At 59.7% G+C, this 13699-nt stretch overlaps 1 protein-coding gene across 1 annotated transcript in view; it reads left to right on the top strand.

The window, feature by feature from the left end:
* Positions 1 to 13699, top strand: part of LOC102467846 (lysine-specific demethylase PHF2) — a gene marked incomplete at both ends in the record, with an annotated part of 44283 nt that overhangs the window by 28472 nt on the left and 2112 nt on the right. Inside the window, 6 exons of the mRNA XM_027765523.1 lie at positions 2966 to 3126; positions 5886 to 6027; positions 9007 to 9193; positions 10494 to 10656; positions 12032 to 12119; positions 12552 to 12658. Of these exons, the coding sequence (XP_027621324.1) occupies positions 2966 to 3126; positions 5886 to 6027; positions 9007 to 9193; positions 10494 to 10656; positions 12032 to 12119; positions 12552 to 12658 (848 nt within the window). The remainder of the gene's footprint in view (positions 1 to 2965; positions 3127 to 5885; positions 6028 to 9006; positions 9194 to 10493; positions 10657 to 12031; positions 12120 to 12551; positions 12659 to 13699) is intronic.

Raw genomic sequence — 13699 nt, forward strand, 5'->3', positions numbered from 1 at the left:
GGCCCGAGACTGCTTTCTAGCCCTCTCTTTTTTTTTTTTTTTTTCCCTGTTTTCTTTGGGCTTCCCTGAGAATTCCTTATTTTTTTTATTTTTTTTTTTTAAGAATTATTTTTATTTAATTATTTATTTATTTTAATTTGACCAGAGAGGGACAGAGTGAGACAGAAAGAGAGGGAAAGTGAGAAAGCAAGTGGCGAGGTCTGGGACTTACACCGCAGTGGGTCATGTGAGAGTCCAGCGCCCATAACCACCACACCAGCGGTCAGCCCTGAGAATTCCTTATTACACAGAGCCTGTGCCTGGCAGGTTTCTCAGTTATAATCAGCTGTTACTGTACTGATGTATGTGGCAGATTTCTGGGCGAGAAGGGACACTATCACTTCGTGATTCAACCTCTGTTTCGCCTTTGGACAAGGTATCTGGACTGTGCTTTCACATGCACTTCTTAGTCTCCTCCTCCCTTTTTCTCTCCTTACTTGTGGGAGGAAGGCTAGAGGGGGCTAGAGTTGGCCAATCCGTTTCCTGTCAGATAAGGGGTTGGTAAAACAGCTTCCCTCGAGGGGAGACTTGTTAGGCAGAAAACACAGTGTCTACCTAAAACAGCTTCCTTTCCCTGCCCCTGCCTGCGTCAGAGGGGATACTGACCGTGAGGACCTAGTGGCATTCTTGGAGGTAAAACTGTAAAAGTACAGGGAGCCTGTAAGAATGGCATTTCTCATTTTTAAGCTGGCCTGCACTCAGCGTTTAGCTGTTTGTCAGTTAGCAGTTAAGTGTTCCTGCCAGCTACTGTCTCCAGCGAGGCAATCTTGGATGTGGTTTTCTAGTCTTTCCTATCTCCCCAGATTTGGGGATCATTGTTTGCCCGTGACCCCAGTTCTCTGATGAGACTCAATGCTGTGCGTTGTTCTTGTGAGAATTGGAATGACAGCGTCCAAGCTCTTCACATGTCGGGGTTGGAACCGGAGGTCCAGTTCCACACTGCTACCGCTCGCACTGATTTGGGCTGGAAAGGTCCTTTGCATATTCTGGGTACTTAGATATTTCCTCTTGATGTGTAAGCTGTCTTTTTACTTTCTTGGTAGTGTCTTTGAAGCACAAAATCTTTACATTTTGATGAAGTCTAGCTTATCATTTTTTTCTTTTGTTGCTTGTCTTTCAGTGTCATAGCTAAGAAATCATTGCTTAATCCAAGACCACAAAGACTTACTCCTTTGTTTTCTTCAAAAGTTTTATAGTTGAAGCCTTTACACTTAGGTCTTTGACTCATTTATGTTGATTTTTGTGTATAGTGTGCGGGGGCCGGCCAGATTTTTGCACGTGGATGTTGAGCGTCACTTATTGAGCACACTCTGTTCTCCGCTGAGCTCCCTTGGAACCGTCATTGAGAGGCTGTGACCACAGATGTGGGGATTTACTTCTGGGCACTCAGTTCTGTTCCAGTGCTCTATACATCTTTTTATAGAGAATTATTTCTTTAATTTTATTTATCCATTCATTTACTTTAATTTGATCAGAGAGAGATACACACAGGAGAGAGAAGGGAAGTGAGGAAGCAAGTCACCATTTTCGGCTATGTGGGAGTGTCCCGTGCCTTAACAACCATGCCACCTGCTGGTCCCGTATACATTTTTTAAAAATTGTTTGTTTGCTGTAGGGCATGCACACTTGCTGGAGAGAGACAGACAGGGAGAGGGAAAGTGAAAAATCATCCCTGGGGCATGGCCATGCCACAGTCCCTTCTCCATTCTTCTCTTGAGATTTTGGGCAAACACTCACATGTGCCTAGCCTAATGTGTTTTTCAAACCGCCAGGTCCAGGACTTGAATTGTGCAGCTGGCCAAGGGGGGTCATTGTGCAGCTGGCCATGGGAGATCCAGCTGCCTTAACTGCCACACACTGGCTGGCCTTCTCTTTTATCTTCTCTTCTCTCTTCTCTTCTCTTCTCTTCTCTTCTCTTCTCTTCTCTTCTCTTCTCTTCTCTTCTCTTCTCTTCTCTTCTCTTCTCTTCTCTTCTCTTCTCTTCTCTTCTCTTCTCTTCTCTTCTCTTCTTCTACTTTACTTTGCTTTACTTTTTCCTCTCCTCTCCTCTCCTCCCCTTGTTGGGCTTCACCCTTCGGCCGCTCTTTCAGCACAGACTGAGGGAAAACGCACTCCCATGGCATTGTGCTTCTTCCTTTTCTTAAATGAGCCTAGGCCTTGGAGGTGGATGGAGTCCCACTGCCTGAAGCCACTGGGTGGCCCGGCCCTGAGCAGCCTGTGCCCTCCCTGGCCTGTGTTGGCCTCAGTGGCCAGTGTGCGCAGGCAGGACTGGGCACTCGCACCTGGGTCCCGGGGGCTGGCACACGTGACGGGCACCCCTGCCGGCATGGCAGACACCAGCCCTGCCCCTCCGCTGCCTCCTTGGTCAGAAACGTGGGCACAGGCTGGTCTGGGCAGGCCAGCAACAAGGGGACCTCACTTTGCCCCTTTTCCTTTCCACTTGGCTTTGTCCAAGAGCCTTCCCGTCGTGGGGCCTCGGATCCTCATCTGGGGGCACTCTGCGGTGGGCAGCTCTCCTTACCAGAACGCCTGAGTGTCCCCTCACACCTGTGCCTTCGGTGCTGATGCAGTCAGGCTGTCAGTGACTCGTCCTCACCCCGGGGTCAGCAGCTAGGCAGGGGAGTGCAGCCTCAGGTTGTTGCGCTGCCCGGCCAGGTACAGGGGCTCTTCCCGTCTGGCGCTCTGGCCTGGAAGTGCCTGTGACGTGTGTGGGCTGGTATCCCTGCCCCAGCCCTAGGGTTCAGGAGTCTGCCACGCCCAGTGCCCCGGCCTGGCACCCTGGCTGGACGTCCTCCAGGGGCCACGGGGTGCTGTGTGACCTGACGCACCCCCCACGGCCCTGTGCGGACCTGTCCTGCCGAGGAGGCCGTGGCACATGGCACGCAGCCCAGCCCCACTGTGGCATCCGACCTGTGCTTCCCTGCAGTGCCGAGGATGTGGTAGCCCGTGTACCAGGCAACCAGCTCACATTGGGCTACATGGAGGACCACGGCTTCACTGAGCCCATCCTTGTCCCCAAGAAAGACGGGCTGGGCCTGGCCGTGCCGGCCCCCACCTTCTACGTCAGTGACGTCGAGAACTACGTGGGTGAGTGTGGCCGCTGTACTCCCTGCACACCTGTGTGGTGGAAGCAGGTGTGCCGGAGGCTCTCCAGACTGCCTGGGTGCACAGCTCAGCCCTGCCCGCCGCGGGGAGGGCACCCTGACTGGCCGGCCCGCAGTGACTTGCAGGGCTGCGGAGCAGGGGCTGGCCTGAGGACCCCTTGACTCTGCCGTGACTTCATCACATGACACGGCTGTGCTCCGGCATCCCTCAGGGAGGGGGCTGTCCCCCTTCTGGCTGTCCAGCTGGGACCCGGGATCCCTTAGTACTTCAACTGGCATTGATGGTGCTGGGGCTGCCGCCTCTTCCAGGCTTTGACTATGACCTGTGGGCAGGGCTGTGTCAAGGGGACGGCACCTGCTGGGGCCATCTGAGAGGCAGCACGCCCACGCGCCCTGCCAGGGCCCGTCCGTGTGACCCGAGCTCCTGGTTCCTGGGCGTAGGGTGTCTGTGGGGGTGTCTGGTGGCGGTGGTGGGGAAGGGAACCTGAAGAGGAGAATGCCGGGCTGGCAGTCAGGCAGGCCGGGCTCAGCCCTCTGCTCTGTGAGGCCCGTGGTCAGTGGGCATGGGGTTAAATGAGACCATTCTTCCACTGCGCTCCGGGAGGCCTCCACACAGGAAGCTGTCCTGTCCCTGCCCTGAAGCCATGTGGCTGCCTGGGGGCGTGGTGGGCAGGGCATCTCAGAAAGAGGGATTCGAGGGGGTTTACCCAGGATTTGGCGGGTCTGGTGGAGAACAGGGACTGTTGGAGGATTCTGTGAGAAGGGGCAGAGTGGGCATTGTGGGGCTGCCCAAGCGGCTGGCCACTGGTCTGTGTGAACTGGGCCTGCCCTGCACTGCCCGCTGCCGAGGATGCTGCTGCCGTGAGCACGCTCGCCCAGCAGATGTCCCGTGGGCCCCGCAGCGCTGCACTCCTCCCCAGCCCGGCTGTCCAGCCGTGGGTGGACCTGGCATTTCCTTCACGTGTGTTTATTTCTCCCGGATAAATGAGTAAGGGACAGACAGACAGACACAGCAGCCCCAACAGGGTGACTCGGGAGGTACCCAGAGCTCCGCCAGTCCTGGGGCGCGGCACACTCCTACCCAGGTTCTTGGGGAGACCTCGGGGCTGAACTAGGCCCGCCCTGGGCCCGCATCGCGGAGTGTCGCGGCTCACTCTGCACCCACCGGCCGTTCCTGGGCCTGCCACACAGCAGTGCGTCCTTTCCGCCAGCCAGGGGACAGGCCTGGCTTCCCCTGGCCCTGCCCTCCCCAGCCGTCCCCGTGGGAAAGGAAGAGATAGCTCTCAGAGGTGTTTGTTGCGTCGTCCTCGTAATTTTGTTGTGGAGCTTTTCAGACGAGCAGATGAGAGACGTAAGGTCTGCACCCCACGGGACTCCCAGCACTGGCCGCCAAGGTCCCGGCTTCCCGCCAGCCTCCTGACTGCCCAGTTTCAGCCCCGGGTTTAGAGCGACTTCCTACACACACACCTCACCTCCAGCTCCCCTGCACGGCTCTGACAGATGGTTTTAAAACAGACATACACATACACGCGTACACATGTGCACATGTATGTATGTGTGCGCAATCAGGAGCCCAGCGTCCTGGTCCCCGACATCGATGGCAGGTCCTCGTGCGTCTCCTGGTCACCTCAGGAGTGCCTTTTCACTCACGTGGCTGCTGACCCCCCTCCCAAGACCCCCACATCACCCTTGGCGTGGTGTGCCCAGTCTTGCCTCCTGGGTGCTGCCCCCTCCTGCGGCTGTGTCTGTCCCTGCAGGGCTCCCATACCCAGGCTTCGGTGCAGGGGCTAAGGCCGGGCTCAGGTTTTCTACAAGGACTCCGTCCATGAGACGCCGCTCTCGGCTGTGCCGTCCGGTGACGCTGGCATGGGCCCTGGCCATGTGTGCAGCCTGCCTGCCTGCAGCAGTCCCAGGGACTTCTCACCTCATGTCTGAGCAGCCACCGAAGCCCGTCAAGGGCACCTGCTCTCTGCCCTCCCCTCTCTCCTCACCATGAGTGAAGAGCTTCCTTCCCTGTTGTCTCGTACTGCACTTCTCGTCAGCAGCGATTTTTACCTGAATTCCCCCTCACTAACCGCCAAGAAGGTTTTCCTCATCACCAGTTTTTTTTTTTTTTTTTTTTGAGAGATTTTCACTGTAGGGCGCGTGCGCTCGCCAGACAGACAGAGAGAGACATAGAGACAGAAAGCGAGAAATCACCCCCAGGGGGGATGGTCACGCCGCAATCCCTTCTCCTCCATTCTCCTCTCGGAATCTTGGGCACGCACGCACACGTGCCCGGCGTGAATTTTAAGCCACCGGGTCCGGGACACGAACCGCGGTCGACTACGTGGGAGTCCAGCAACATAGCCATTACGCTAACTGCTGGTTCCCCTCATCACCAGTTTTTGGAAGGAGTCCCAGGCACATGGATTTGGGCTTTCTCGCTCAGAGTGCGAGGATGTCCGGGGTATTAATCAGGACAAACTTAAGCTAGAACACGCTTATCCTAGTGGACCCAGGACTCACGTTTGGTCTGCTCACTGGCCTCCCTGAGAGGCCTCACCAGGTCCTCAGGACCCTCAGAGAGAGGGCAGGCTCTGTACTGCGCTGGGCCAGGGAGGGACAGGCAGAGGGCTCAGGTCGGTGCCCCTGTGGCCACCACCATGTGAGAGGTCACCGCGGTGTGCAGTGTGCACTCCACACGTCCTGGCCTTGCGGCCACCTGCCAGCTCAGACACTGTTCTGCTGCCACCCCGACAGGGCCGGAGCGGAGCGTGGACGTGACGGATGTCACCAAGCAGAAGGACTGCAAGATGAAGCTGAAGGAGTTCGTGGACTACTACTACAGCACCAACCGCAAGCGCGTCCTCAACGTCACCAACCTCGAGTTCTCCGACACCCGGTGAGTGGGCGCCGCGGAGGGCCGGAGGCGCCGAGAGGGTGGGCCAGCGGCCTTGGCACACAGGTGCTCATCCTGCTCTTTGAAAGCCCGGGAGCCCTGCGGTACGCCTAGCTCACCAGACGCAGGCCGCTCTGCCTGCGGCTGTGCTCAGGCCGGCCGTGGCCTGCTGGGGACAGGGTGCACACCCACGTGACATGTCCCCGCACACCCACCATCGCTGACACACCAGCACCCCCCCATAGATAGTCACACTGACCCGCCCACAGACACACTCACCAGTGCACCCACAGACGTGCCCCAACAGCCACAGTCACTCTGACACACCCACAGACACACTCACCAGTGCACCACAGACGTGCTCTGACACACCAACACTGACACACCAGCACCCCCCATGGACACCCACAGACACTGACCTGCCCACAGACACACTTACCAGTGCACCCACAGACATGCCCTGACATACTCACCAACACTGACACACCAGCACCCCCCATGGACACCCACAGACACTCACCAGTGCACCCGCAGACATGCACTGATGCACCCACAGACACTCATCGATGCACCCATGCTCACAGCTGCACTCACTGACACACCCACACTCACTGAAGCACCTGCTGACATGCCAGCACACTCACAGACTCGTCAGCATACATACACCCCAGAGGATGCCCACAGACTCACCAGCACACCCACAGACACAGCCACCAACCTGCTCACACACTAACACTCAGACACACCCGCAAACATGCTCACTCACACCAGCACATCCACCAGTACACCCGTGGACACTGAGACGTCAACCAAAGGACCCGCTGCCATGTGGATACACTGCACACACCCACGGACGCATCTGTGGACACGTGCACACAGCACTTAGCCACGCGCTCACGACCTAGGTATGCACGCAGTCCATGGCGCTCCACCCCTGCATGCTCACTGACACCCGCACACACCCGTGCAGGCACACTGCACACGCACATGCGTGGCAGCTGCTCTATGGCCTGCCCTGCTGGCCTCTCAGCCCTCTCCACTCGCAGCTGCCCACAGGTGACTAAGTCCCGCACAGAGGCCTTGGCGAGCTGGACCCAGGTCCCAGGTGGTGCCATCAGCCTGTGGTCACTGCCAGAGACTCACCAGCCACCAGCTCTGCTTCCTGGTGATGGTTCACTGACTCCGCCCTTTGGCCCTGCAGCCTCATTCCCTCTCAGGTCATGGCCTGGCTGTGGTCAGCGCCCACCTTGGCTCCACCCCTTCACCCTGTCTGCCAGTCTCACTGCCCTCCAGCTGGCCCCTTGAGAAAGTCCAGAACTCTCACTCACCAAGAGGCAAGAGTGGCTAAGAATGGTTTTATTTCTGGGTCATTTCCACCTTGCTTACTTCCAAAAAACACTGGAGATAACACGTGAGCCAAAAGGCAGGTAGGAAAAGATAAAGGAGCTGTTCAAAACCAAAAACGAGGACAGAACCACACCAGGAGCCAAAAAAAGTGAATGTAACTGGGTGTTGGGTTTTGTTTGAGCTTCCTGATAGCAAAGGCAAAAAGGGAAATGGAGTGGATTTTGGTATTGGAGAGCAGCCTCCCATGTGTTCATACAGATTTTCTCCAAGGGCGAGTTCTGAGGTGTGTGCTCCTTTGGTACCAAAGAACATTCTGCATCTCGTGTCCCTCAACTGAATTTGCCGCCCTGCCCGAGGGGTCCCCCCAGAGATGTCCAGGTGGAAAGAGCTGTTTTGGTGGAGTTTCCTCTTGGGCCTCTCAGGCCTTTAGGCCTTCCCTTTTTGCCTCCTGTGTCCACTGACCCAGGACAAGGACTGTGGTGCTGGGGGGGGGGTGTCACATGCAGCCATTTTGGGCCCCTCCAGATGGGGCATTCCCACAGGTGTGTGCCAGGCCAGCAAGCAGGCCCTGGGAGCCCAGTCTGCCCTGTCCGACAGGGAGGGAGAGAGGGAGGAAGGGTGGTCTGTGCCCAGAGATGTTGGCCAGGCTGCGAGGGCCAGGCCTGACCCATGGTGGTGCAGGTGCTCTCAGGTCACTGCCTCAGGGGCCCCAGTGACCAGGTGGCAGGCAGGGGAGGCACCGCAGCATGGAAGGCGCCTGCTGTTCAGACACATGTCACCTCCCCGTCCTGGCTCGTGGTGGCCTCTGTTGCCCAGGGAGACTGTGGGATCCCCCAACTCAGAGAAAGGGCCTGGCAAGGCCAAAGAGGCCTTGAGGCTGTGGGGAGGTGGGGATGGCCTGAGCCCTGCCGTGTGGACACAGCCCAGAGCTGGGTGCATGGTCCTGGGGAGCCCCTCCTGTGGGGCGTGAGGGTGGGGACTGCGCCCGAGGACAGCACAGGGAGGCGGGCTCATTGAGAAGGTGCTGGCGGGTCAGAGGTGAGTGTGTAAATCTCACTGAGCCTGCTGACGTGTGGTGGTGGCAGACCAGGCTTCTGATTGGTGTCCGTGGTCTGTGAGGGCACGTTTCAGAAGTGGGAGCCCCACGCTGCCCGAGGAAGCCAGATCGCTGGGGCCTGGATCTTGGGAGGCGGGACCACATGGTGCCACGTGGCAGCCACTGAGCCTGGCGTTTTGGGGCCGCCATGTGTACGTTGCGTGTACGTCGTGCAGGACTGAGACCTGTGACCTGCCCTTCTCAGACAGGAGCAGACATGGCAGTGACCCACTGTGGCAGGGACTCACGGCCACCCTGCTGCCCGGGCTGGAGAGCAGCCTTCAGTCTGGGTGACCCAGGAGGTGCCTGGGGCGTGTGTGAGAAACGTCAGTCCCAGAGCACAGCGGCACGGACCCGGCCATACAGCACTTTCTGGGCCTGTCCGGGCGGTCCTTGCCTTCCCGACCTGGGTTAGGCACCTGCCAGGCCACACCCAGTGGTCGTGCTCACACACTCGCTGTCCTACGTGGTGGTCTGTAACCCGGGAGTGAAATCCAGGGCCCCAGCACAGCTGACCGTCCTTCCTCTCCTGTCCCTAGAATGTCCAGCTTTGTGGAGCCACCGGACATTGTGAAGAAGCTGTCCTGGGTGGAGAACTACTGGCCTGACGATGCACTGCTGGCCAAGCCCAAAGTGACCAAGTATTGCCTGATTTGTGTGAAGGACAGCTACACCGACTTCCACATCGACTCCGGGGGCGCCTCCGCCTGGTACCACGTGCTCAAGGTGAGCTGCAGCCCAGCCTTGCCCCAGCCGTCTGCAGCACCGCCTGGTCCCTGTGAGCCCTGCCTGCAGCCAGGCATCCCCACAGGATGGGCCTGGCGATGTCTGGTTCTGGGACAGGAGGCCGTGGAGTCACGTCTGGGTGGAGCTTGGGGTACCCCTGGGTACCCCAAGCTCTGGTCAGAGAAGTGCAAGCATGCGAGGCCTTCTCTAGTGAGACAGAGGGTCGGGCGGCTGGGTGACCAGCACTCAGAAGAAAGAGAGCATTCGGAAGACTTTCTGGGAGAGGAGGCTGTGAGAGCCAGGGTGCACAGGATGCCAGTCAGGCACAGTGGCAGGGACAGCTGAGCTGGCAGGGAGAGCCAGGAGGCTCACCACCTGGCACAGGCAGGGTGCCAAGATGTGAAACATAACAGCGGGAACTAGCAGTTAGCATAATGGCTATGTCGCTGGACTCCCATGCAGCCGACCATGGTTCAAGTCCCGGACCCAGTGGCTTAAACTCACGCTGGGCGTATGTGCATGCGTGCCCAAGATCCCGAGAGGAAAATGGAAGAGAAGGGATTGCAGTGTGGCTATCCCCCTGGAGGGTGATTTCTTGCTTTCTCTGTCTCTCTCTGTCTCTGTCTTTCTGGCGAGCGCACGCACCCTATAGCAAAAACCTCTCAAAAACAAAACAAAACAAAAGAAAACAAAACAAAAAATAAAACATAACAGCAGAAGCAGGTGGGGGATGCAGGTGTTGGGCTCAGCACTGCACACCTGGAGTGGGTTCCTGCAGACCAGCTGGGACCGAGCGAGTTCCTGCAGTGTCCCCCAGCCCGCCTCTGCCCCATGGTCTGGCACAGGGCCCCTGAGAAATGGTGGCCTTGTGGAGGCCCAGGGTGCAAACGACTAGAATGTCCAGCTTTGTGGAGCCACCGGACATTGTGAAGAAGCTGTCCTGGGTGGAGAACTACTGGCCTGACGACGCACTGCTGGCCAAGCCCAAAGTGACCAAGTATTGGAGCTGCCGGTCCTGGCCACATTCACCCCGGCGAGCACGCCACTTGTGGTTCCTAAGGGTGTTGTCTTTGGGACGGCATGGTGTTGACCCAGCTATGCCGGGACGGGCACTCAGAGCCGTCGTGAGCTGCAGACACACGTGCCCCAGTGTCACAGGCAGGGATGGGGTCCGTAGCCTCCCTCCCGTGTTCCCACACGTGCAGGCCCGAAGCCTCCCTCCCGTGTTCCCACACGTGCAGGCCCGACCCCTTCCCAGCGCCCTGCGTGTGCAGGCTCTGCCAATGGGCTCTCTCTGCAGGGAGAGAAGATCTTCTATCTGATCCGGCCGGCCTCGGCCAACATCTCCCTGTACGAGCGCTGGCGGTCGGCCGCCAACCACGGCGAGCTGTTCTTTGCCGACCAGGTAGACAAGTGCTACAAGTGCGCCGTCAAGCAGGGCCAGACCCTCTTCATCCCCTCAGGTGAGCGCGGCAGCCTGGGAAGCGGGCCTCCGGAGCTGTGGCTCTGCTCCTGGGCCATCCCCTGCCTTGGATCCCCGATGTCCCCAGCCTGTCTGCTCCCTCGCTCTGGGCTTGCTGCCAGCCCAGCCCCGCAGAGGCCCAGCAGTGGGGCCTGGGGCAGCAGGGGACGGGGGGAGGGAGACCAGCTTGGAGAGCTGTATGCCTGCCAGCAACCATCTACCTGAAAAGGGGTGCACCATCTAGGATGAGGCTGCACTGAGGGAGGACGCCATGCCAGCCGGGACAGGGCTGCACCATCTGGGAGGGACTGCCCCGAGGGAGAAGGCTGCCCCATCTGGGATGGGCCTGTACCACCCCGGACAGGGTGGCCTGCGGGAGGAGGCTGCACCACCCTGGACAGGGCTGCCCCATCTGGGGTGGGCCTGCACCACCCCGGACAGGGCGGTCCGTGGGAGGAGGCTGCACCACCCTGGACAGGGGAACCCGTGGGAGGAGGCTGCACCACCCCGGACAGGGTGGCCCGAGGGAGGAGGCTGCACCACCCCGGACAGGGCGGCCCGTGGGAGGAGGCTGCACCACCCTGGACAGGGCGGCCTGAGGGAGGGAGGAGGCTGATGTGGGGCTTTGTATCAGAGTGTTGCGAACCCATGTGGGAGGCATGCATGAGCAACCCCAGCATGTCCATGAGCCCCAGAGCCCTGCTGCTTTGCCCATAAACACTTACCATCATGGAGAGACCTCTGCCTTTAGAGTGCATGGCCCGGGACCATCGGCACACCTGACAGCTGCCAGCGGCATCCCCCAGAGTCATCCCGTGACTGGCCAACTCGGCGTCTGATTGTCGTGTGTGTGGATTCTAAGACAGGGTCCATGAGGCCTCACATTCCAATGGGTCTATGAGTCCCTGAGCTTCCACGGCCTCTACACTGCCCCACGCTCCCTCATGGCCACAGGCCACAGTGATCTCAGGGCCTGTGGTTCCTGGGTGGACCCACGCTCTTCGGGGTGTGCAAGCCCTGTCTCGTCCCCTCCTGCACCGTGTAGGGCAGTGGGCTTGCTCTCTTGGTCTAACCACTGCCCTCATGTGACCTGAGCGAGTCCCCTCAGTTTCTGCCTCGGTTTCCCCACCTGGCTCCAGGGCCAGATTGAACTGTCGGTGCCACCTCAGATATGGTCTCTCCCCCAGCCCTTTTCAGGGAGCCCTAGTTGGCTGCTGAAGCTTACAGAGGCAGATGGGCACTGAGACCCAGGCTGGCAGAGCTGAAGCCCAGGCTGGCGGGGGGGGTACTGGTCTCTTCCACTCTCTGGCTGGCTGGGGCCCACAGGCCCAGTGCATGGAGCAGGGTGGAGGGCCAGCGCACCCGTCTCTCTGCAGGTTGGATCTACGCCACACTCACCCCTGTGGACTGCCTGGCCTTCGCGGGGCATTTCCTGCACAGCCTGAGCGTGGAGATGCAGATGAGGTAGTGCCCTCAGGTTCCCTGACTGCATCGGCGTGGCGGGTGCCTTGGCCTGTGTCATGGTGTGGCCTTACTCCTGGTGGCCGTCAGCCTCTCTGTGCCTGGGGAGGGAGGATGAAGTGGGCTCTATGATTTTGCAGGGTCCCCAGGGGCTTGGATGTGGTCAGCTGCTGTGTTTCTCAGTGGGCTGGGGGTCCCTGGAAAGGAGGCCGCATCACTTCCCGGGCACTGACCGAGCTTTCCCATAGCTGCAGCCCACGGGTTCGCTCATACTGGGCCTCCCTGACGTGGTGCCCCGGCCTACCTCAGCCACACAGGGCCCACGAGAAGGCCTAAGCTCCAGCCAGGGCACGGCCTGGTGAGGCGTGGCCTAGGCGCACCCCCACCTCACCTGCATGGGCCCAGGCTCTCAGCAGCTCTCTACTGTGGTTCCAGAGCATACGAGGTGGAGAGGAGGCTGAAGCTGGGCAGCCCGACCCAGTTCCCCAACTTCGAGACGGCCTGCTGGTACATGGGGAGGCACCTGCTCGAGGCGTTCAAAGGTACCGTGCCCTGGTCGGAAGTCCCAGCTGTAGTCCCAGCTGGGACGTCCAGGCCTGGCCATCTGAGTGCTGCCTTGTGTGGCCGGAGCAGGTCTCAGCCTGCTGGACTCTGCTGTCCACTCTGCTGCAGGACTGGACTGAACAGGCCGGGCAGGGCTTGGGGACCTGTGGCCTTGGTCATTACCAACCCTCCTTCCGCTATCCGCTTGCCCTCCCTTGGGAGGTTGCAGGGTTGCCCTTGCTCCATATCCAGCCAAGGGGCCCCTTCCACATAACCCCAGGTACGTGGGGTGGGTACAGGTGGTGCTGGGTGCCCTTGAGGGACCCTTGGAGCAGCCTGGTGGCAACACCCTCTGTCCTAGGCCCTCCCAGCCACACCTAGGTAAATCAGAGCCGGGGCCCCAGAGGCCACCCCCCCCGCCAGTTCAGGCAGCCAGACTGCAGTGGGTGCCAGCCGGAGGCCACCCCCTCCCCAACTCAAGCAGTCAGACTGCAGCGGGCGCCGGGCGGAGACCATCCCCTCCCCGGCTCGGGCAGCCAGACTGCAGCGGGCAGGCACTGGCGAGGGTTTGCTGTCTGTAGTCCCCTTTTCCCTGGAAGTTGCTCTCGCCTGGCTCCGATGGCTAAGCCCGATTTACCCAGAACCCTCTGCATTTGGCTCTGGTCTTGCTGGCCCTGACTTCATCTGGCAGGTCTCAGATGTCGTCCATCTCTCCCCCATTTGGGGTCCCAAGCTTGGCTCTGGCAGAAGTGGGTACCAGCTGTGTAACCCAGCCCTGACCTCTGCGGCTTGTGCCTAGGGGGGAAGGAGAGAGGGCAGTCTCCCCTGGGCCCAGCCCGACTGCAGGCCGGGCCTCCCGGGCATGCCCTCTGACCTGGTGCCTGGGCCCTTCTCTGTGACGGGACACCATGAGCAGCCCTCAGGGAGCTGTGGGAGTGGTCTGGCTGTGGGAACCTGGGCACCTGGGAACCAGCTGGAAGACAGGAGGCCACACCTCAGCTTTGCTGTGGGGGCCAGCGCCAGCCCCAGCCCCCAAGGGG

The sequence above is a fragment of the Tupaia chinensis genome, unplaced genomic scaffold (genome assembly GCF_000334495.1).
Source record: "Tupaia chinensis unplaced genomic scaffold, TupChi_1.0 Scaffold138619_1, whole genome shotgun sequence".
NCBI lineage: Eukaryota > Metazoa > Chordata > Mammalia > Scandentia > Tupaiidae > Tupaia > Tupaia belangeri.